This window comes from Euleptes europaea, chromosome 3 (assembly GCF_029931775.1).
Source record: "Euleptes europaea isolate rEulEur1 chromosome 3, rEulEur1.hap1, whole genome shotgun sequence".
NCBI classification, from domain to species: Eukaryota; Metazoa; Chordata; class Lepidosauria; order Squamata; family Sphaerodactylidae; genus Euleptes; species Euleptes europaea.
The window spans coordinates 64797870-64822438 of NC_079314.1; the positions used below are offsets into that span (position 1 = coordinate 64797870).

The 24569-nt window shown below is 37.5% G+C and overlaps 1 protein-coding gene across 27 annotated transcripts in view; it reads left to right on the forward strand.

The window, feature by feature from the left end:
• Positions 1–24105, forward strand: part of NRCAM (neuronal cell adhesion molecule) — an 84667-nt gene extending 60562 nt beyond the window's left edge. For 12 of the 27 annotated variants that reach the window (XM_056847713.1, XM_056847718.1, XM_056847728.1 and 9 more), the window contains 4 exons: positions 5925–6056; positions 8721–8799; positions 15993–16088; positions 23753–24105. In XM_056847713.1, the coding sequence (XP_056703691.1) occupies positions 5925–6056; positions 8721–8799; positions 15993–16088; positions 23753–23990 (545 nt within the window). In that variant the 3' untranslated portion in view covers positions 23991–24105. Of the gene's footprint in view, positions 1–5924; positions 6057–8720; positions 8800–15992; positions 16089–23170; positions 23229–23752 lie in introns of those variants that run through there. The other 15 variants (XM_056847719.1, XM_056847723.1, XM_056847726.1 and 12 more) reach the window with 5 other exon arrangements.
• The last annotated feature ends 464 nt before the right edge of the window (positions 24106–24569 follow it).

Sequence of the window (24569 nt, forward strand, 5' to 3'; positions counted from 1 at the left end):
CCTCTTTTAGAATGTCCTACCAATAACACTTATTAAAACTTTGAACACTCCTGTCCATAGAACTATACATGGAGCTTTTAGAGCCACATCCACAGAACCCTTTCAGCATAACTGCAATCCCAATGATCAGCTGTTTGGTAGGGAAGGAACAGGATAACTGGATGCAATCTCCTTCCAAGTAGCTGATCAGAAATTTTTTTGAAAGGCACACGAAAGTATGAGAACAGAGCAAGGACTCACTGAGCAGCGCAGGTGATTTTCCTGTAAGTGAAGGCTACATGTAGCTTGAATGGGGCCACAGTGTGTAAAGCAACATATTTAACTATATAAGTAAATTTTGTTGCACTGGAATTCCATTACTATTTACTAAGGGATACTTATTTGCTATAACGTTTCTTGCATTGTATTTTGTATCATCACATTTGTGTGTAACTGATTATTCAAATTAGAAAGGAGAATTTTGTAATGAACTGCAGAGCAGCAGTTTGACATAGCTATCATTTTAAAATCATTCTAAACATGACTCTTTTCCCTGCTGTTGCTTGCCAATATGGGTGCACATAATGCTATCTTGTGAATTATTGGAACTTGCCTTCCCCACTAACATCTGATGTAATATATTACAACCACCAGCTTCAATCTAATCCAGGTTTAGAGGACCACTATGCAGGAGTACAGTACCTATCATCCCCTTTTTCTCTTCACCCCACCCAAACAGGAAGGTGGAGTGACCAACCTTGAAAGGGGAGCTCCTCATACTTGGTGAAGAAAGTGATAAGGTAGGCAGAGATGGACAGTAGATTAAGCTTACCTTCTGGGGTGAGTGTCTTCCCTATGTTCACTGAAGCTGAGAACCTTAAAATAATCCAAATAATTAAATAAATAATAATTTGTATTTGTTAAATGCCATCTGAGTTCCCTTAACAGACAGAGACAAATTCGTTTTCCAGAATAGATATATCAGGCAACACTTTGTGGTTGCAGTCTACCTAAGAATACAGGCAAGGCACTTTTGAGAAGGATGTGCGAGGTTTAGCCAAATGGCAATAACACATGTCAAGTGACTTTAGGACAGTGATATTAACTATGCTGATGTGTTATGTTGCTAAAATATATTGTAAGCAAAGAAGAGCTGAAAAAAAGAAAATGTAAATGGTTCCTGAAGCTTCTTTGTGTTAAGGGGATGAACACCAGGGACATTATATAAATTCCAAGTTGGTGCTCTTTCTGGTGTTAGCAGTTTAGAGGCTGTGTTTGAGACAGGTCTAGCTGTGGCGCACCATACCAATTCTGTCTTGTATTCAGAACTGGGATGTGTTCAGTGCTAAAACTTTGAACTACAAGTACGGTGTTGTACTTAAAATGTTAAATTTTTTCCTTTAGCTTGTAGAGTAGAAATAATTAGTTTGACTCAGCATGTCTTTGGTATACTTCATGAATATTTTCTTCCTCAGATCTCTTTGCTACTTTCCTTGTTAAGAGTGCTTTTGCTTTCTGGAATAGTTTATTTCTGAGTAGTCCTTCCTTTAGTGATGTTGAATTGTGTGTGTGTGTAAAGTGCCTTCAAGTCGCAGCCGACTTATGGCAACCCCTTTTTGGGGTTTTCATGGCAAGAGACTAAAAGAGGTGGTTTGCCAGTGCCTTCCTCTGCACAGGAACCCTGGTATTCCTTGGTGGTCTCCCATCCAAATACTAACCAGGGCTGACACTGCTTAGCTTCTGAGATCTGACGAGATCAGGCTAGCCTGGGCCATCCAGGTCAGGGTGATGTTGAATTAGAAGCATGGTATAACATCCTAAGCATAATTCTGTTTGGGGTTGGACTCTTTAAGTATCATTATTTTTTTGGTGGAGAAAAAAAATATCCTATTGTAGTGAACATTTATCATAATAATTTCTTCAAAATTCAAAATCAAAATTGATTTTATATTGAACCAAAAGTACCAGAACAAGTAATGTCTGAAAAGACTAAACTTGTCTGAAGAGACTGTTCTTTAAATGGATTTTTGTCAGGTGATTTGTGTGGAACAGTGAGTACTAATTATTTAAAACATTGTATAGGTGTGAATAGAAATATCTTGATGTCATATTGAGTGATGTTTTCACAAAGCATGTTGTTTACAGAAATGTTTAAGGTGTGCTGTGACTGTATGTTTATTCTTCATAGGATTCATATATTTCATGCATGTTACAGTTTAAAGCAGGGACAATTAGATTCCTCCAAGGTCATTTTAATTAGTATTCTAATTAAAATGTTGTGGTTGTTGTGATGGTCTAACAGAATTTTGAGCAAGTATTAATAGAAAAGATTTCTTCCATTCCCTGGTCAATGGGAAAAACAAATTAAGTCCCAATGGTAGTACAGATTCATGAATCTAGAATCCTGGGGCAAGTGTACCCAGTGCTGATGCCCCTTCAAATAGGCCCTACTGTGTGCCAACAAGAGAGGAGAAAGAAAAATGTATGTGTTTCAGCTCACAAATGTCTAATTTTGAAGGGGTTTCTTATAGGACTGTTACCATTTTTTCTATATTTTTTGGGTTTGGGTTTAATAAACTCAGAATTTTTTGAAATATCAGGGGGGGATGAATTCTTATATCGGCTTTTCCTGGATAATTGAAAATTTGGGAGTTTATTAAGCCCAAACCCAAAAAATTCATGGCAAAGAACTGAACACTGGGCTCAGCCAAGCCCAGCATTCAGTTCTGTGCTGCCTGCCACCTCTGAAGTCCATGTGGGAAATTTTCAGCTCCCTTTAATTGCCACCTTTTTTTCCATTTAAAAAAAAAAACCCAAATACCGATAAGATATTTTCAAGGTTTTTTTGGTTCAGCTTTAGCCAAATGCATGCCCTTAGCTTCTTCTTACTATCATTTTGTTTCTATTTTGCAGAGGAATACAGTGGGGTTAATAGTCAATGTGGCCCCAGTGGCAGATACTTAAATCTCCAGACTAACAAAGACTACAGTCCACAATAGCCATGCAGATTAGCTTTGGATTCACACATTAACAGATCACTTCAGGATACAATGGTTCCATATTAACATACCACACCCTCATTAGCACATTATCTTGATACTTACAGGACAATGATTAGCACATTACCTTTGATACTTGTTGCAGGACAATGATTCAGCTCAAACCCAACCCCTTTCTGACTATATATTACTCTTCCTACACACTTGACACTGAGAGACACTGTCCTTCAGTGTTACTCCTCTGAAGATGCCTGCCACAGCTGCTGGCGAAACATCAGGAAAGAAAATACCAAGACCACGGTCACACAGCCCGGATAACCTACAAGAACCAATGAACTCTGACCGTGAAAGCCTTCGACAATACAATGTTATATGATTGATTTTACAATCTGAAGTAATTATCCCGATGGAGAGGGAAAGAAAAAGATCCACTGGTGAACCACAGAATAGAAGAGACTAGGTGGCTTACCTGAAGGTTTTTATCATGCATTATGTTCTAAATATTAGATACTTTGCAGAGACATCTAGACTGTAGCTGATACAGTTTAGTTAGCCTACCACAACATAGCCTGTAAAGAGACCTAAATGCTATTGAAAATGAACAGTGCCATGGCATAATGTGAGTGTGCTCATTGGTATTTGCCAATGCCTAGAATCTTTGCCCGGGATTGCTGGCATTGTCAGATACTATTGCTGGCATTGTCAGATAATCAAAGACCTAGAACCTGACAGAACCTGTAACGGATTTCGGCAAGTCATGATATATTCCTACAGTGCTTTCCACCCCAGAAAATCTGGCACAGAAGTTCACCAATTTTAAAATTCACTAGGAAATGAGGAACAGAATTTCTGAGCCAGTGTGGTGTAGTGGTTAAGAGCGGTGGTTTGGAGAAGTGGGGTCTGATCTGGAGAACCAGGTTTGATTTCCCACTCCTCCACATGAAGCTGGTGAACTGGGTTTGTTCCCCAACCCTACACATGAAGCCAGCTGGGTGACCTTGGGCAAGTCACACTCTCTCAGCCTCACCCACCTCACAGGGTGTTTGTTGTGGGGAGAGGAAGGGAAGGTGATTGTAAGCTGGTTTGAGTCTCCCTTGAGTGGTAGAGAAAGTCGGCATATAAAAAACAAGTCGTCTTCATCTGATAGGTAAACTCTCTTCAGATATGCTACCTACAGGAGAATTCCTTTAGAAATCTGAAATCTTTAGTCGGCATATAAAAAACAAGTCTTCTTCTTCATCTGATAGGTAAACTCTCTTCAGATATGCTACCTACAGGAGAATTCCTTTAGAAATCTGTAATCTTTAGTCACCATGGCACAACATATGAAGAGAGGTTTTGCATTGTTGCTGACCCTTCTGCATGGAAGTAAAGTTCTGTTAAGAACATTCCTGCTTATCACAAAGTTTCTGAAATATATAGAGATAGCATCAGAGGATAGCTGTATTGGTCTGCAGTAGAACAGCTAGATTCAAGTCCAATAGCACCTCTGATGATGGGAGCTTTGACTCTTGAAAAATCATATGCTGAAAATCTTGTTTTCTCTATAGTGCTTTGGGACTCCATACTTGCTAAAATATACAGAATAATTCAACATCTAAATGCTTATTTAATGACAAGGAATAAAATGGAAAAAATATATTGTCCAAGCATATTCTTGGAAACACAGCATATTGTAGTCTTTAAAAGGATTCTTGTATACCATCTTCATACATTTCATGTAAAGTAATTGCAGTGGGGCAGATTTCACATGCAGTAGCAACTTCTACCTTCTACATTCACCGAAGAAACTAAGCAGTATACTTGGAACAAATGTTTGTAGCACAATCACATTTTATTTCATTTCAAAACACTATTCTAGGCTTTAGAAACCAATAGTGTGGATAAATTGTAACATAAAGAATATCTGAGTCTGCGTAAGTAATCTATCACATATTTTTGGCATGTGTCATGCATGGATTGTTTTATTTAATTGACACAATATTTCATTCTACATTGAATGTTAAATGTGTGTGTCTTCCTATGCTGTTTGATACTAATCTCTTAATTCCTCATAACTGCATGTCTGGAAAACTAAATCTCTTTAACTATATTAGGAAAATTGTTTTAAAAATTAATTGAAAATCCAGGCAGTATATATTTGTCTTTTTTAAACTAGGTACGCTGTTGTTGTTTTTAAACTGGTTGCTGGATTTTCTTTTTTTAAAGGAACAAATGCCCTTCAAAACTCTTTATATATACATTTTTATTCTGTCCAAGTATTTGCCATCGTTAGAAAGAGCGCACTTTCAAAAGCACAATACAATAACCTAGTGAAGCCTAAGAAAGATGCAAATGTTACAACAACATTATGAATCTGACTGCATTTTCCTGTATGTAAAAGGATGTCTGATGGATATAGGTGATGTCTACATCCACAGATCAGATGATTTGATAGGCTGATGAGCTAATGTAGAAATCGGGGTAATTTAATCTTACACATTTATTGGTAAGGGGACCTGATTTAAGCACCGGCTGCTATCTCCTTTCTCCACACAACATTTTTTAAGATGTTACACATTGGCCATCTTTTCTGCACACACTATGGATCCAAGAACCTTTCTCATACATCACAAAAATGTCAACATTGCCATATTCAAATAGAGGTATCTATTAGCAAAACAGGTCAAATATTCTATTGGAGAATATATACCTGCAAATCTTCACATTTTGAACATGGCAAAAAAGGCATTAAAGAGCTTCAATAGCACTAAGATCTTTTCTCCAAAAATGATCAGAGGTTATATACCCTTGGTTGGATGGTATTATTCTCCACATTATTTACATATATATATTTGTAGTCAAAGTGAAAATTATTACATAATATATCTTACAAAGTTGCTGTAAAAATATGTGCCTAACACAGTAGATCTTTGGGCATAATGCTTTATCTTTTCTATTTCCTAGCAAAGGCAAGTCGACAAGTTGACATTGCAACTCAAGGATGGTTCATTGGTCTTATGTGTGCAGTTGCTCTTCTCATCTTGATTTTGCTGATTGTTTGTTTCATAAGAAGAAATAAAGGTGGAAAATATCCAGGTACTATATTTTTCATTGTAAGTTAAAATATTTATTATATTAAAGCAAAAAGAATTTTTATTGGTAATGGATGACCTAGGCTCTGGGAAACCTCTGGCCAGTATGCTGCACCCTTCTGTCAAAGTGTTACACACAAAAAGAAGACTTCAGCTACCTGACTGCACCCCTTCACCGGTCCATTCCATGTGCTACCCATGCCATCACCCCTGGGGTCACCATCCCCTTGCCCACCTGGGAACCTTGAGCACATCCATTGAGGATGTCTCCCTCTGTAGCCTTGTCTAACAGCACTGCTCCTTACTCTATGCCTCAATGCCATTAATTTCATCTGTGGCAGCCATGACTGAACCAACTGCAACTCACTTCCCTTGGGAAAAAACTTGAAGTACCATTGAATGAATCATCTCTTAGCATACCACCCAGAAAAACAGCAGGGAGGGCCTAAACAGTGAGACCAGAACTACTGGGTCTAACACTGATGCATTAGAAGATCTCATCATCAGAATCAAAATGGACCCCACACATTCATTCCTAGATCATACGCTCTAGGAAATAACCTGTGGCAGAATGTGCAGAGTGGAGACCCTTTCTGGATTCACCTGGGCCAGCTCTGTCATGCTTATTAAGTGCAATGAGCCACTTGCACTGATTCTTCCGCCCAGCTCTTCTCACCTACTTTAAAAAATAAACTCTTATTAATTCCTGAATAACTTCAGCCAGCATGGTGTAGTGGATAAGAGCAGTGTGGTGTAGTGGATAAGAGCAGTGGTTTGGAGCGGTGGAGTCTGATCTGGAGAACCAGGTTTGATTCTCTGCTCCTCCACATGAGCGGCGGAGGCTAATCTGGTGAACTCTATTTGTTTCCCCAGTCCGACACATGAAGCCAGCTGGATGACCTTGGGCAAATTACTCTCTCAGTCACTCTCTCTCAGTCACTCTTGGGCAAGTCACTCTCTGTCTCACCTACCTCACAGGGTGTCTGTTGTGGGGAGGGGAAGGGAAAGGTGATTGTAAGCCATTTTGAGTCTCCCTTAAGTGGTAGAGAAAGTTGGCATATAAAAACCAACTCTTATTATTATTATTATTACTCTCATTCTTAATTTCTGACTTCTTAATTACAATTCAAAGGAGCCATGCTGTCAACCCCAAACCATTGAACCAACGAAGTACAAAATGGTGTTCCATAGGTAGGGACCATTTGTTGTAGGGGCAGAGCTTCACAGAAACTGAATGCTGGTTAAAGGCTGGCTAAAGAGGTTGGCTAAAGAGCCACTGTAACTGCCTGCGGGGCATTAGGCACCACACACTGAAAAACCTCTAATACTCCACTACTTGCCTCCTCTAGTCACGATGACGGGAGATGTTATTCAGGCATTAAAGCTGCAATGGAAAAAGCAAGGCACTGTCCCAGAGCCCAGTCATACTTCCTGCCATGGATATGTGAAAACATTTGCCTAAATGCCCACTCCAGTATAATTGTATACTCCCCTGCACGACCATGATGTGGTCCGTCCCTAACATTCCTCTACCAGAAATTCCACTGCCAGGAATTCCATTTTTTTCTACAGCTTTCAACGTGATACAGGGCCCAAACTTTGGCACTGAAAATTTGTGCTGTTCTTTGGAGCTTGGTTGCAATAACTTAATTTATTTTGTGCAGTGACAAATTTTCTGGATTAAAAATAGCATTTAAAATCAGATTAAGCTGACTAAAGAGGAAAGCAACAATCCTACTAGTACATGAAGATTAGTGGCCCTTTCATTAAAAGTGTGCAATTTTATTTTCTTTCAGTAGAAATTTCTGCAATACTTTTGTACTGGGATCCATGTCCCAATATGATACATGACTGCAAAAGTCATGCGTTTATCCCTATGCATTCATATTAAACAAAAATCTGTGAAGTCCATGCTTATTCCATGGGGAAAATTCCCACCTAATGACCATGTTTTATTAGTTGCTACTGTAAAGGAGTATAAAGATCGAACAACATAACAATTCATAATGTTAGTTTAGTACTAAGGAGGCTACGAATTTTGCAGTGAACAGGTTCAACAATTGATCTTTCATGTTTGATTGTGGTAACTAGACATGAGCCAATTATTGGGTCTTTTTCAGTTCAGCAGTAAATGACTCAATTGCCTGCTGAATGCTTTTGTGCCAGGGTTTTGCAAAACTACATGCACAAAAGCACTGCTAAGGCCTATTTAAACACGGAACATTAGGATTAGAAAAGATTGCAATGGCTGATTTATATGATTTGTGACTGATTTAACTGACTAAACAATTGCAAACAAAACAGAGCAGAAGTGCAGGAAGGACTGGGGCAGGGGAGTGGAACTCCATCATGCTGTGTGAGAACTTCCTTGCACTAAAAGCCAATTGATCTGTACAGTGTAGTTAGGAAGGAATAGTTGAAGCAACATGCCAAATAGCCACCAGGAAGTCTATAAAATAATGGCTTCCTATTCAAGACTGGCAAACAGTATATGAGCCGAACGAGCAGATGTTTAGCTGTCCCTAGTTGGTACTGGCAGCAAGGCAAAGAGTTGCATTGGTACAACACAATATCCCATCAGAATCTGTCATTACACAATTGTGTGTAATTATTATTAATAATTATATCATCCCAGTCATATTTTTAACACCAGTTTTGATTTTTCAAGTGAAAGAAAAGGAAGATGCTCATGGTGATCCAGAAATACAGCCTATGAAAGATGATGATGGAACTCTTGGAGAATACAGGTAAGCAAGTTTGCTCATTGTTACTAGTCAGATCAACTTGGATTTGACATTCCAATGAGTCCATTCTTAAGACCTGCTGCACAAAACTCAGAAGCATTTAACTCTGGGTAAATAGAAAAGCTTCATCAGCCCACATTTTTAAACATGCTGTCCAGCCAACATTGTAAGGAATGCTGGCACTACAGACAGATATGCTGGTGTACGGTTCAGTTTGCCATTGTAATTCAGTTCACAGATACAGATATCAACATGTCTATTTATCTAGTAATTCATTGACTCTGAGAATAATTTGAAAATGCCATTGGTGCAGGCAAACATTATGCAACAAAAAGCATAGGAGGTCATTGGGGCATCTTCATTGCTATAGAAATGATCTATAAGAAGTTGTACAGCCTTGCCTCCTGTCTTTGCTGGTAGACCTGTTCATGAGGGCTCTGTGAGTCACTTTCGAAGTCAAGAAACATTCATTATGATAAATCAAAAATGTAAAATGCAGATCCAAATTGCAGTATTGGCATCCTGATACTTAAAGAATTTGGATCTAGGGTTTTACCTCATTCATGATTCAGGTATATTTGCCTCAGATGTCCACTGTGATTTGTTTTCAGATTTGTTTGTGCATGTGTGATTCCCCCCCCCCTTATAATTTACTCTCTCTGCCTTATTCCTTTAAATGCAGGAATAAAGTAGAATATATAAATGTACCGACTTAAATCCAGGCTTAATAGTGAAAGTGTAATTGATTTCAGTGGTGCCCACATCCTGCTTTTTTCTGGACAGTACAATAATCAGTTATAGACAATTTATAGGAAATTCATTTGTGAGTAGATTTTTTTTTAAAAAGCACTAAACAGCATCTGAAGGATGAATACAACACTTCAACATAATTCAGAGGATGAGAAACAGAAGGAAGTCTCACAGTAGTTGCAGTTTGTTGTTGTCTGTCTTCAAAGCCAGTTCATGGCTTCAAAGCCATTATTAAGAAATTGCCTTGCATCACAAAATCCTGCTTTCAAACTCATAAATTTATAAGAGTAACAATTTTTTTTCAAGAGGGCTTTACTGTTTTGATCCAACCTATCGGGTTTAAACAAGAAACGATTGTTTTCTTAGAAGATTCAGGCTTTATGTTTTGATTTTCATATTGTATCATATGTCAATATATGTTATGGTACCATTTTAAGACTTATTTTAGTTCTCATTTGTAAGTTAATGTAGTGCTTGGAGTGTCTTTTTTAAAAACAGTGCATTCAGTATATATTTGTAGATGTTTTTATCAATAGAATATTGCAGTCACATTCATCTGACTGCAGTTTAATCATTCTGAATGCCAAAAAATAGCTCCTGTGTTTTTCTGTGCTTCTTTCAATAGAAATCATTTTAAGGTTATTTTTCTGTTACAGTGTTCATAGTTAAACATAGTTAATGTTCATAGTTAAACATTAATAATTATAAAAGGTATGGGCGAATAACAGTTTCTAGAACAGTCTGCAGGGTGGTTCACATAGAGATTGTTAAAATAGTAACTTGCGTCTCTGATGCCTTTCTATCTGTGGACTACTTGATATTGTGCAGAATTATGCCAGTGTTGTGGATGTACTGTGAGTTGGACAATTCAGTTCTAGATGTGATCATCAAATCTATACTCATGTGAATCCTAAGCCAGGATTTGAGCATATGTTTTAAAATGACTAGCATGTTAATTCATAAAACCATTATTCCATTGCTCATTTGGTTTGTCTACTTAAGGAAATTATTGCATGAACCTGAACACTGTGGCCTGAGGATGTAGTAAGTTAGTCTCTTATCCAGTTCATTTTGCTAAAATATCCTTTTAGACATATATCCTTTGCAGTTCATCAGCAATAGGACTTGCCTCTTTTCTCTTTAGAGACAGGCAGATGCAGACAAATACTCAAATCATGGAAGAGACAGGCAGATGCAGACAAATACTCAGATCTTGGAAGATGAGTTTATACCTTTTGTGGAGCTCAGCATTGCTACAGTCAGATCAATTAATTGGTTCATGCTGCCTCAGGCAGCCCTATGATGCAATACAGTGCATTTTTGAGGGGAACTTCGGTATCTTGAACTTTTTTCCATCACTTCAGGTCCATGTCTTGGTGGACAATAAAGAAAATGGACAAAGGAAGAAAGAAAGAATGTAGTGACGTCACCAAATTTCCTGAAGCGGACCCTATCTTTACCAAAGCAGTATGGTCTGACAGATCCTGCTTATCCAGAAGGTCAGGAGATCAATCCTTCAACACAAGATTAGAGACCTCCCTTAGGAGAGTCAGGCACTCTTCAGAACTCTCAGATGTTAATTCCATCTCCCCTTCGTTCTGTCAGAGGAAAAATATGTCAACTGAATGGCAATCTGAAGGTGATTCTAGATATTACACTTCACATCAACGAACAACAGAACTGGATGAAGGGTCAGGTACTCAGGTAGGAAAGCACTCCCCATTTCAAAAAAGGTTCAACCAGGGACCATCTTTTCTACAGCAGTCATTCAATAACACTCTAGATATCAGCTCAGATTCAGACGACAACCACAGATTCCATGTGCAGAAGGTAAGACCTTCTGTTTCCGCTACTACTAATTACTCCAAATCTGACAGAAGTTCACAAATAAGGTCTGCTGTAGTACCTGAGATTACTGCCATTTTGAAGGATGCCTCTGTGAGAAAAACTACTCTCCCATCTACCAAACATGCTGGACCTTCTCAAGTAGTGGATTCTGAGGGACCATGTGCAACAGTTACTGATACCCCTGAAGCAACTAGGCATCAGTCCCAGATATCAGTATCTGAAGCTGTGAATGTTTTGAAAGAGCTTGCTGCTTCTACAAAAAAGAATTGTAAGTTTCATTGGACTGTGGAAGATGAGTCACCTCTAGAGAATGGTGAAATATCTTCTGTTTCCTCATTGGATGTAGAAGAGGATAGTGAGCCCTCACGTACATTTAAAATGAGGAACCAAAATTACTTATTCAAGTATATTCAGAAGGAACTGAGATTAAAGTCCCACAAATCTAAACAGTCTTTAGAAGAAGACAAGACACATAAATCCCTTCCAGTACATTCAGCAATCCAAAAATTAATTTGTAGACTATGGAATAACCCTAATGTAAAATATGTAGTTCCTGCAATTCTGCATGAGCTTTATCCTCTTCCACTGGAAAAAGCTGCTTTATGGGGGACCTTACCCAAGATAGATACTTTAGTGATCAGTGGGAATGCCAAGTCATGCCTCTCTTGTGTTGATGGCCCTGTTCCTAAAGATTCAATTGATAGAAAGGTTGAAGCTGCAATCGGGATCATTCATTTTAGTTGCAGCCCAACTTAGAGTCTCCCTATATTCTGCATATGCTTCTAAAGCTTTGTTAGCTTGGCTTGAAAAAGAACAAGCAAGAGGGGGAGAGACCTTGAGCACTTCTTCAAGCAAGTGGAGAACACATGTTCTGTCTAGAACTGCAGCAAATTTTATCCATGATGCAGCTGAAGATTCTCTTAGACTCACAGCTAAGAACATAGCATGCCTCACAGTAGCCAGGAGAGCCAACTGGCTACGGAACTGGCCCTTAGGCATAGGTATGAAGCATCAGCTGTTATCATTACCATATTCTGGTGGAACTTTATTTGGAGATTGCTTGGAGCACGTTTTCAAGGATCATGTCCAAAAGAAGAGATTCATCCATCATTTCAAAAGACAAAAATACTATTCAGGCTTTCTTTGTTATCCTCACAGATGTTGTACATCCTATCGGTTACCCACTAGATTAAAAAGACAAAGAGCTTTACAGTCCTTACATGTGAACAATATGAAATGATATCACTAGAGTACCTAGAAAGGATTCCTGACTTCATAAAACTGCTTCCCAGTACACAATCTAGGAAACACAATATCGGAAACATATCACTTTGGTCTGTGAAAACTGATTTCCTCCCATCACAGCTCCAGGCTCCCTCCCCTCAGCCCTGCTCATTCACCAGCTTGCATGGAGCCTCTCCAAGTGCACACAGCCTCTTCCTCCCAGCCCTGCTCTCTTGCTGGCTCACCCGGAGTGTTTCCAGGCAGGCGCAGCCTCCTCCCACCCCCCGCCACTCCTTGCTGGCTTGCCTGGAGCCAGAGGGGGAATCCCATCTCCCACTCCCTCCCACTCAAATTCCATCCCGGCTGTTCTGTTCTGTGTTTCAGGATTCCCTATTGTGAATTTTTAGCAGGGAGACCAGGCCATCCCTTCTTCTCAACAAAAGCATTACTCCATGATCTTTTTAGTCACAATCAGCAACTGTTCCTGTATATTCCTGGCCATATCCTCAAATGCATCAGAAAGTGTACAAGGTGCTAGGGTAGGCAATCAGAAATTCCACATGCCTGGCCAGTCACCACTTGAAGTGGCAGAATGAGCTCTGTCCCATAGCAAGAAAAGCTGGATAGAAGAAAAGTAAAAGTCATCATTCCAAATAGGAAGGAAAATAAATGTGAATGCAAAACAAACTGGGACATAAATACATGAAGATTTATTTAAAAAACAAAAGCTTGCACTCCTCAATTGGAGTGAGTGTCTAGGGGGCTTTTGTAAAGGTGGTTCTTATCTGTTCCTTCAGATCCAGCAACCTAGAATTCCATTACAATTTGTATTAATTTGTTCTTGCTGGTCCTCAAGCAAAAAAAGAAAAGAAAAGATGTATTTTGTCAATTGAATAGCTAACCATATTTTAAGTTATTTTGCATGTGGTCTGTGGAAGAATTTATTGGGTTGTGTTGGCTGCTGAACTGCATAATGGGCACCAAAAAAACCCCAAATCCTCTTCTACATATTGACTGGTTATTGCATCTGCCTGCCCCCGAAGTGAAAAGATAAATAGAAGGTAATAAAATGTCATGGGAAAGGTGTCATGGAGTTCACCATGCATTTTAAAACCTTTTGATTTCTTTAATTTACTGTACTGTAGCTTCTTTTTGTCTAAATATTCTTTCTCTTCATTTTAATTATACCTTATCTCTTTGTCATGTATTTCATCTATCAATTTCAAGTTTGCTATTTCTTTAACGAAACCCATAAAAGTAAGTAAAAATTATTCTTCATAAGAAAAGAGAGAAATCCTAATTTAGCAAGGATGTTTAACTAAAGTCTCCATTCATTCATTTATTCAAGTAAGTCTATGTAGCACATAGGCCTTTATAGAAAATAATACAACAATAATTAAAATACATTAGAGAAGGAACATTCGTTGCTTTGGAGAAATCTTAAATACACAATGTCTACATTATTGAGCATTTAAATGTTTATTTAGCTGATACTTCTTAGATGAAATATATCTTCATTTACACACTTAAATTATTAGTTTATTATAAAACTGGCTTTGTACTTACAAATAGCAAGTACTTGATTGAACTCACTGTTGTGAGTTCCTCATCTCACAACAGCATTATATATTCTGAAATATATTTTTCATTTTGAGATTGTTCGTCTTAATGTTAAAGACAGGTAATATGCTTGAAAAAAAAATCAGAATTCTCTGTTTCAATATTGATGGACATTTGTCAGCCACCTTCCTGATATTAATTTTTAAAGTTTCCAATATGTAAGTATACATTCATTAGTCACTTACAAAATTGTATTTTCAGAATTGTTCGTAAAGATACATAAACAGGAAGAGCAACCATTCATGGCACTACATAAATGGTGCAATTCTATGCAAAGTTGCACCCTTCTAAGCCCATTGACTTCAGTGGGCTTAGAAGAGTATAATCCTGTGTAGGAATGCTTTGTAAATCAGACATTTGTCTTCAAAGGAGGGATTGATTTCTCAGTGGGAGTTCTGCCTTTGTTTTGCAGCCCTCACTATTGGCACAATAGTCCTCATACTTCATTTCTTCCTTTGAAAATTAAAACAAAAATCTAGACCCACTTAGCTTCTAAATTTCTGCAATTTGAAGGGGGGGATCTGCCATCTTAAGGAAGGGAACAGAAGGTTAATTTTCATAGATCGTCTTACCAGACAGATGGTGGAATGTAATATTGTGCATCCAAGTCAGTGTGTTAAGTCCTTCCTGGATGGAAACAGCATGTCATTGTGGCGAACTACTCAATTTACTCCCTCCGTCATCTCTTTATTTTGTAGACACACTTTACTTAACCACAATTAGCTAAATGGATTTGTCATGTTTGCATGACTTTGTGATTTTCCTTTTTTCTGTCTGTGTCTTGGTGAAAGTGTTTCAGAGTTCTCTTATGTATTAGATTTAGGATTTCAAAAAACTGTACACCTTACACCTTGGGATGTGCAGTGTTCTTTTGCTCCCAAGGGAAGCACTATTTAAAAAGAGAAGTTGGGGCCAAATAATCTTGATCCATGTGTACTGTCCTTTGTGAATGGGACATGCAACTAAATTTGTATAGGATTACAGTCTGAGTTCATTTGAACATTGAGACCACCAGTGGGTGCCCTGGACCTCTGCCACCAAGTCTGGCCCTGATGCCACCCTTGGGGACCACAACTATTTCCTGTGCTGTTGGGATAATATAAGACACCCAGGGCCATGTGGGAGTGTTAAGTGGAGGAGAGAGTTCTTCCTTGGTCCTTTAGAGCTTCTAGTTCTTCTGTGGTAGATTCTGCTTCTAATGCTCTCATTCAAAGATGAAAGGGGTTCACCTGGCAAATTTCCCTCCACAGTATCGCTGTACAGTGTATATGAACATTTTTGTCCTTTGCATCATGTTATTTCATTCAACAGATTAGAAATTCAGACTGTTGATTCTGCTTACAGAGAGTTTTGCTAGCATATGGTGCAGTAATCCTATGCTCATTTTCATAGTGACACCCAGCAATTGGTCTTATTAAACTGTAGATCCTGATTTCTCCTGTGCCCCACCTCTTTTCCTCTATTTCGCAACACCCATTAATGCAAAAATTCATTTGTCTGGGTTCAAAAAACACAACATCTTAGGTATAAAAGTCATACTGCTTTGAACTCATTCCTTTCTGGTTGAGAAAGATTCTGTTGGTAAACTGACTAAACCTCTGCTGCAGTCTGTGTTGGCAACAGTACTTTCTTTTTTTTATGATGCAAAGAACAGGGAACCTTATTGCCAGGTTTGATTTTTGCATATGCTGTAACTGTGCACTCACACCAGTGTCCAGCTCTGTGCAGGAGTACACGCTTGTGTAAATCTGCAGTTTTGTTTTTGTTTTTTGTTTTTTAATTATACAGACATTAGAATCTGCATCCTTACTAGCATATAGAAAAATCACAGAAACATTGCAGCCAACTGTGTAAGTATTTTTTTCATTATTTAGATTATAAAAATGGATAATCTTGTAAAACTAAACCTAAAGAGAAGCAGAATGGAAGACAAACTGATAAGGCAATCATATTTCCTTGAAGTAGAGACAACAACCAAACCTTATTTTCTGTGGTAACAAACAAAACAAGTACTTTAGTGCCACTAACTATATTTACATAAAATATTTTGAAAACAGTATTCCAGATTAAAATAACTTCAACTTCTTGAGTCACTTCTTTCCAACAAAATCCAAATATTTTGTGTTAATTGTGAATTTTAAACAGAGGAAGTAGCCATATGATGAAAACTAAAAATATCTCTCATTCAGAGCTTTATGCATTGTCCCAGCCCATTTGACCTTAGTGTAAATGATTAAATATTTTCAAAATCAAAATAAACATTCAAAATATTTTTTAAGTGGAAGTAGACTTCACAAAATATTTGGAACTATTGATGCATAAAATTCTCATTATGGGTAGCTTTTCTACATCACAGTTACATATATGTGTGTGTGTGCAATATGGATGGTTACAAAATGCATAATATAATACTTTAATTTGCATCTGGTTTAGTCTTGAATTGAACTAAATTGGATTCCATTTTTGACAAAGTGCAGGTTCCCAAATCTATTTAATGCTTGCCAGAATTGCTACTTACATTCATAGGTGTTGTAAATAGATGTGTATTTTTGTCTCCTGTTAAAATTTGAGTTCCTTTTTTAATGGAGCACTTTTATAGATCCTAGAAAAAAGCGAGTTGATAAAATGAGTTGTGAAAACAAGATACAAGCATATAAAATTAATTCAGCTGCGAGGTTGAGAATGTTATTGCATGTAACCATCTGTGCATGGATGGCACACAGAGTTTTCCTGAGTTCCCCTCTGTTCTAGGGGCCCCTTCCAACCACCAGGAAGATCACTCCTGGGGCACAAGACCCATATGAAATAATAGCCAAGCAGGTCAGTGGACTGAAATAAGAGGAACAAAGGGAAGAGATTGTCTCCTCCTTCCAATTGGTTTGTGGAAGAGGGAGGGGGAACCTCCACACACCTTGCAACTTCAGTGAATTGTTTTTTGGGGGGAGGGTCTGAAGAACCTGTAGAATAGGAAAGGGATGCAGGAAACTCTGTGTTCCATTCACAGGTGGTTGAATACAGGCCATTGTCCTGAAAACAATTATGTATTTTAAAAATAGACTTCTGCCTTAAGTATCTAAAATTTGTGTTGCTATAAGAGCAAAAATATAGTTCATTCTGAAGTATGTTCACACTTGTATGAGTGTGTAATGAAGGAGAATTTGCAGGGAAATGAAATCTGTATGCCGCATTATTATTTCCAATTTAGCTAGGAGAATTTCAAATTGAAACATGACCAGTTCGTTTTAGCTTTCAGTTCCTTCAGTTAATTTGCGTCTGGGCTACTAATGTGCATTAATAAACACCATAAAAAAGGAAAGTTGATGTGCTCATACGTTCACAGTGGCATCTTTAGATTTTTCACTGCCTGCTATAGCAGTAGTAGTGATTATTGCCCCTCAACTGCCTGCTTTACTGCTGCTGCAGTAGTAGCCAGTTAACTAGCTTCATGTCCTTTTATTGTTATCACTATTAGTAGTTTTGGATTAAATGCTAAATCATTATTCTGGACTCAGCTACAGGGATGTAGTGCTTTTGGAGATTCCCTGGTTTTCATTTATAACCTCATTGTTAAAGAAATTGGTTGAAGCTATCAGTAAGTTTTTAATGTCTAACTACACATAGAGTTGGATCCAACACAAGGATGGTTCCAGGTTTGGGGGGGCCTGAGCAGAGAGATGCCAGGGGCCTCCTATATCTACTACAAGCCCCCCTTCTCGCCTGCCAAGTGCACCCATAGGCCGGTGTCCTTCCTCTATATACTCAGAAGCTCACAAGCTCTTCACAAGTAGGCAGGGAAAGGGCATGAATGTGGGTGCCAGCATTAGCTGGCCTTACCAGAAGCCCTGGTCCCCAGCAGCTACTTCACCTCACAGTATGCTGACACTAGTTTTCATCCCACGGAACATTTCCACTTGCACAAGAGCTCTTGCATAAGTGGAAGCACAAGAAAGCCATTGCAAGTAGCACTTGCTCTAAGTCCCATGTTGCATTTCCACTTTCACAAAACATAGCCAAGTTACATTTTCAGCATCCCCCCCTCCAATAATGACCACCATCAATCAAATGATATTGCTGTTCCAAACTGCACCGTCATGACTGCATCAGATAGCCATGCACCTTTTGATTTGTGTCACAGCAATACTGAATGGAAATGAAACATCACTGCTCAAACTTACTGTAGCTTTTGTGCAGTATCTTAAGCAAATGAAAATAAATAAATATAAATACAACTTCCCTTTTACTTAAGGATACAACCCCACAAAGATGTAAAATTTCTTTAAAAAATTGAAGTCATGAGGCAAAAGTATTTGGAGAGTTGAACAGAAAATTTGGGTTAAAAGTAAATAGATGCAATATTTTCTTATCAGGCTAGCATTATTTTACATAATTCATGAAGTAGTTTTTAAAATCACACTGTTTGGCATATTACCGAAATTTAGAAGTATAAATGGTTTATAGTGCAAACTTAAAGCGAAATATTCAATGGATGTAAAAGGTGTAACTGCTTAGGATGGTTCTGTTAATCTTCTACAAGCAAAATAGCAAATGTACCAAATACTAGCAAAAGAGCTGCAAACTGCTGTACCCTGTGCTCTGTTAGCACATGTATCCAGTTGTTGCTGTATAATAAAATAGGAAAAATAAAAGTTGAAAATAGAAATCACAAGTTTTGTAATAAACAACTTTGATGTGTTATTTATACAGAAACAGTTTCATAATATGATTGGCGGCATATTTTGGGTACGAAGTTAAATTTTATAACATTGAATTCTTCAGTACTATATTGTTGTAAACATACTAGCATATTAATTGTGGGAAAATATATCACATTTAAACAATAAACATATGCTTGAAAATATGTATTACATGCCTATAGTTTACACAGGAATTATTATGTCATGATATAGATTGTCTAACATAAAAACCGTGCATGAAACCTTGTCTTAAAAAGCGTTTCACTCATTCCAATTTGGAGGGGTTCTTTTTTTCAATGCTACCTAACATTTTCAATTATTTCATTGGAGAAATGGGGGGGGGGATAATCAGGAAACAAACTTCCCAACATTTTTCTGTTCCCTGCCCTTCCCCCTGTCTTCATAGTTCAAGCTACATGAATACAGTATAAATTATTGCAAAGTGTTTTGATACCACTTGTGGAAAATTACATTAATGTTTCGTTTAGGATATTAAAATAGAATTTTCTTTTTGGAATAATGTTCTTATTTCCTTATATCATTCTAGATTATTGTTATATGTGTCAGCTTTTGAGACAGCTTTTCATCATATGTAACTTCATCACATAAAGGTACTTTTGGTGTACACAGACAGTATTCCTAAACAGGTCTGCTCTGAATCCTAACCAAGGTCTGATCAATGGACCTTATTTCTGGGGAAATATTTGTAGGATTACACTAATAGACCATTACAAACTGAAAACTTACCCAGGCATAATGTAACTATTTGGTTTATCTGTATTGTCTTGCCAAGTGGAAAGGAAAATCTTGCCTCATTTTTGCAGCTAGAGAATAGAACATTGGGAACATTCTTTGATAATTTGGCAAGATAATACAGATGCCCACATGATCAAGTGGGTACTTGCAGAATGTTTCTGAAATATCAGTTAGTAAACGATCATTTGTATGAATGTTTGTTGGACCATTAAAATTCGATTAACTTAGTGTGGGCTTGTTTTAATGGGGTAAAATAATACCATGGACATTATTGAAAGTTAATCTCTTTTAAATATTGCCATGTGGTGCAGTGGGAGAGTTATGTTTCCCATTGAAATAAATGGGACTTATAAGAGCCATGAGTTTCATATCAACCCAAGATGAAGATTGCCCTGAATGTAAGGTGACCCTCCCGTAAGAATGTTATGCATAAAAACGTCATTCATTTATTGGATTAGGGTCCAATGACACTAATGAGAAATTGAATTCAGTTCATTATCTTTTTGTTTGGTAGAAGACTATCCCATTTAGCAGTTTATCAAAACATTTCCATCAAATTTGTCTCAGTTAAAATTGTTTGCATTATGTAATAATTTGCTTACCTTTTATTACAATTCATTGTTGATGCATATTGTGAAATAGGGCTGCTCATATTTCCTTGTGTTCCTCAGGCTACTGGGCAACCAAGTGTTATTCATGGGCATTGCAACATTATTTTTATTAGGTTTATGCTAGCTAGAATGTGTATGTTATGTTCAGGATCTAAATATCTGGTTTTAATTTCTTTTTCTTAACCAGAATGTGTATATTATGTTCAGGATCAAAATATCTGGTTTTAAATAGCCTATACTTTAGCTAGTTCATTTTATTTTTCAAGCATACAGGTTTTCAGACCAGTTGTGACATTCAGCTGAATATAAAAGCTAAGGGCAGCATAGTATCTCCATCATCTCACTACATTGCTATTGGTCTGTACAAGATAGCTGATAGGATACCATTATATAATAGTAAAGTATGTTTCCTTTTTTTGATCAGACTTTATATATGGAAAAAGGTCTATAATGTGAAATAATGGTGGAAAGTGCCGTCAAGTCACAGCCGACTGATGGCAACCCCATAGGGTTTTCAAGACAAGAGACATTCGGCGATGATATTGTCTGCCTCCACATGGGCTGAGAGAGTTCATGTGTAATGTACATGATAGATTTTGTTAGTGTGCTTTTTTATCCTGTTGCTGTCTTAAGAGGAAAAAAAACCCAGTAAGTTTCTTCATAATTGTAGTACAGTGAAAAGCTGTTAATGGTTTTGTGAAATGGAAAACATACAGCTGGTCAGAGTATTATTATTAATATGTGTATACTGGTCAGAGTGTCATTAATATCTGTATACTGTGTTTTAATATGGTGAAATAGAAATAAAAAATACAAGCAGTTTGGACACAAAAAAATGCCTGCAGGTTCTTCAAACTAGAGTTCAATATTTCCCACCAGCATTTGCTGGGATGCATGTTTTTTGCTTCATTAAAATTAATCTTATGCCCAGAGATTCAAAATCAAAAACACAATTTCAGAGCTTATTTCTAGTGGCTGTGACTGTAATATACTGATATGGACCAAACTAACAGTGCAATCTAAAGGTAACTTACACCATTTGAAGCCCATTGACTTCAATGGACTTAAAATGATATAATTCTGTTTAGGATTGCAATGTAAGTTGCTTGACTTCCCCTCCCCCCATGTTTCATTACCATTAGCCATAATGTGTGACTGCATTAACTTAAATGTGCTTAATTTTTTATCTAGTTTTTACCTTATCTCCTTTTTGAATTCAACATTTGTTTTATTTTCTATCTACAAATTATCGATGCTGGATTCACATTAGCAAATTAATTAGTCATATTGCTAGTATTGGGACAAGGGCATTATTTCCTGGCATGCCAGGTTGTTAAATTGGCTGTGAAAATACTTCCCAATCCACACTAAGGTGCAATTCCTTAGGATTCAGATGACCAGTTTTTTACCATGATACTCTGAAGTGACATAAAGATCCAGTCTGCAAAAAGTTCTTTGTAGTACACTGGACTAGTTGTATCCTACCACAAAATCACTTTTTATTTATTTATTTATTTTTTGGACTTCTAGTCCACCCTCAATCCCCGGCAAGCCAGGCTCAGGGTGGGTAACAAGAATACACAGTGGAATACAGTGGAATACAAATTATTATCTTGATTGTCCCTCAGAACCAAATATTTATTCAGAGAATGATTAGGCCCTTTGTTTCCTAGATAATGGGAGGGGAATTCTGAAGTATTCCACTTTGGAGAAAGTAGATGACATATTATGTTGAAATTAATAGAACAGGCCAAAAGTGGAGGCTAAGGACATATCCTTCCTATTTTCCCACTACTGAGTTCCTCTATAAAATTCTGTATAAAATTCTGTATCAAGCTTTAAAACATTTCATGAGCTCTGCAATCAGAGATGACCCTGTACTAGATCAGCTTGTTGGTAAGAGATATAATAGGGGATAGTATTAAGTTGTTGTACATTAAATTTCAGTGTCTTGTCCTCAGGGCTAATCAGGGGGAAAATGTAGTTGGATGGCCAAGGTTGCCAACCTCCAGGTGGTAGCTGGAGATCTCCCACTATTACTACTGATTTCTAGGCAACAGAGCTCAGTTCACCTGGAGAAAGTGGCTGCTTTGAACCAATGAAGTTATCCCACTTCCCAAACCCCACCGTCCTCAGGCTCCACCTCCAAAATCTCCAGGTATTTCCCAACCTGGAGCTGGAATCCCTAAGGAAGGCTATTTGACCTGGGCCTCAGGTTCAAAGGGAGCCAACATTTGAGCACTAAGGGGTTTTTTGTATTTGATAAAGTTTAGAACTTGTTTTTATGCTCATTATATGTTTTTATTTTTATTATGGGTAGTGGCCTCAAGAGCTGGAAGTGCCCTGGGCCTCTCAGGACCTCTAAGAAGGCTTGCTTATCCTGCAAGATACTGATTGCTTACATTGATGGGGACAAACCTCTAGTCCCTGGATGCACTGGGGTGCATGAAACTAGGACCTTCTTCATGTGCTTTGTGAGACTTTATTTATGCCAGGATTTCAGTAGAGTGATATATAACTAAACTACCTTTTAACTTCGGTTTTAGCTGAGGATGTTTTAGCTGTAACTGTAAGCCACTTTGAACCATGAGGAAAGGCAGAATTTAAACGTTTTGATAAATAAATAAAAATACCTTTTTACATTCTTAGAAATGTGATTGTCCAGCAGAGTTAGAGGATAAACCATAAACCATTTCTTCTACCACTTTTAGTGGAACTTGAGTAAATTTAGTGGAATTTAGTAAATTCCCATACTGAAGTTAACTTAATATCTTCACAGAGCATGAATGAACATTCTATCCATTAAGCTCTTGTTCTGGTTTGACTTAGTACTGATCGTTATCAGGATATGGATTCTGCTTTTCTTCTTAGGCTGTTTTCATTTGTTTCTTCTGCACCCTTTTAATGGAATATATAGGTCTCTTGAAAGGTAAGGTGAAATATTTCCAGCCTGGCGTGTGTAATGTAACAAATTACTCCAACTCTGTGCATTATATTTTCCTAATAATGAAGAGAATCTGTGTTTTCATTAATCAAATTCATTCCCCATTCATATTCAGGAATCAAGAATTAAGAGGTTTAACAGACTAATTTCACAGCACACTCAAGCTTTTTCTTTGGAGAAAGAAAGTGGCCTCTTTTAATGCTTGCAATTTTTTCTACGTTGCTTCAAACCTGGGAGCTGAAGTTTTTGCTACTGAGAAGCCATGCACGATGGGCAAAATGCACTTCCTCTGCTGGAGATATCTTGCGTTTTAAAGCATTTACTGCATCATATTTTCATGCCAGTTACATCATTTTAATTTGGCTGTTCTATATGACTGGGTTTACTAAAAGGACAGTGAGACCCATACATGTTTTTTCAGAAATCTGCATGCACGGCTTGTTTTGTGCCTGTCATTCCAAATTATTTTATGCTAACTGTATTTTTTTTAAACTCCTTTATTTTTTCAGTGATGCAGATGACCACAAACCTCTAAAAAAAGGAAGCAGGACACCTTCAGACAGGACTGTGAAAAAAGAGGACAGCGATGATAGTTTAGTTGACTATGGAGAAGGTGTCAATGGGCAGTTCAATGAGGATGGCTCCTTTATCGGACAATACAGTGGTAAAAAAGAGAAAGAACCTGCAGAAGGAAATGAAAGTTCTGAGGCACCTTCCCCAGTCAACGCAATGAATTCATTTGTCTAAATAAAGAAAAAGCCAACAACTCTGCCCCGTTCCAACATTTCCATTATTTTTTCAAGCATTTGTACATTCTTCCCTCTTATTGGACATAAAAGCAACCAATGTTCTACGCCACAGAAGTGTTTACCCTATAAGTACATAGAGGTGAAACGGTTATGCTATTTAACAGTAAGTGGTATGTTAGTATGACTCAAAATGCAAAACTGGAAACATTTTGCACAATTTTTTTTTAAATTAATAAATAAAAAAGAGCAATGTCAACTAGGAATATTGAAAATAACAGTATAATGCATACAAAGTGCTGCATACTTCACAGACAACACTGGCTATGCTACTGAAAATTGTTTTGACACTTTGTTATGCAGTCCTCAATTGAATCCCTGGATATGAAGTCAATTTTCATTGTCAGAGTGTTATGGTAGTATTATATAGAACTTCAATGTCTTTGTGGACATTGTTGTGAAATCGGTGACTTAATGTCTAGCTATCATTATGTCTTTTTTGCAAGACAGTTAGGAACAGTATGTACAGTATATGATTGATAAATGACTTTAAGTATGACATTTGCATTTGCTGATGCTT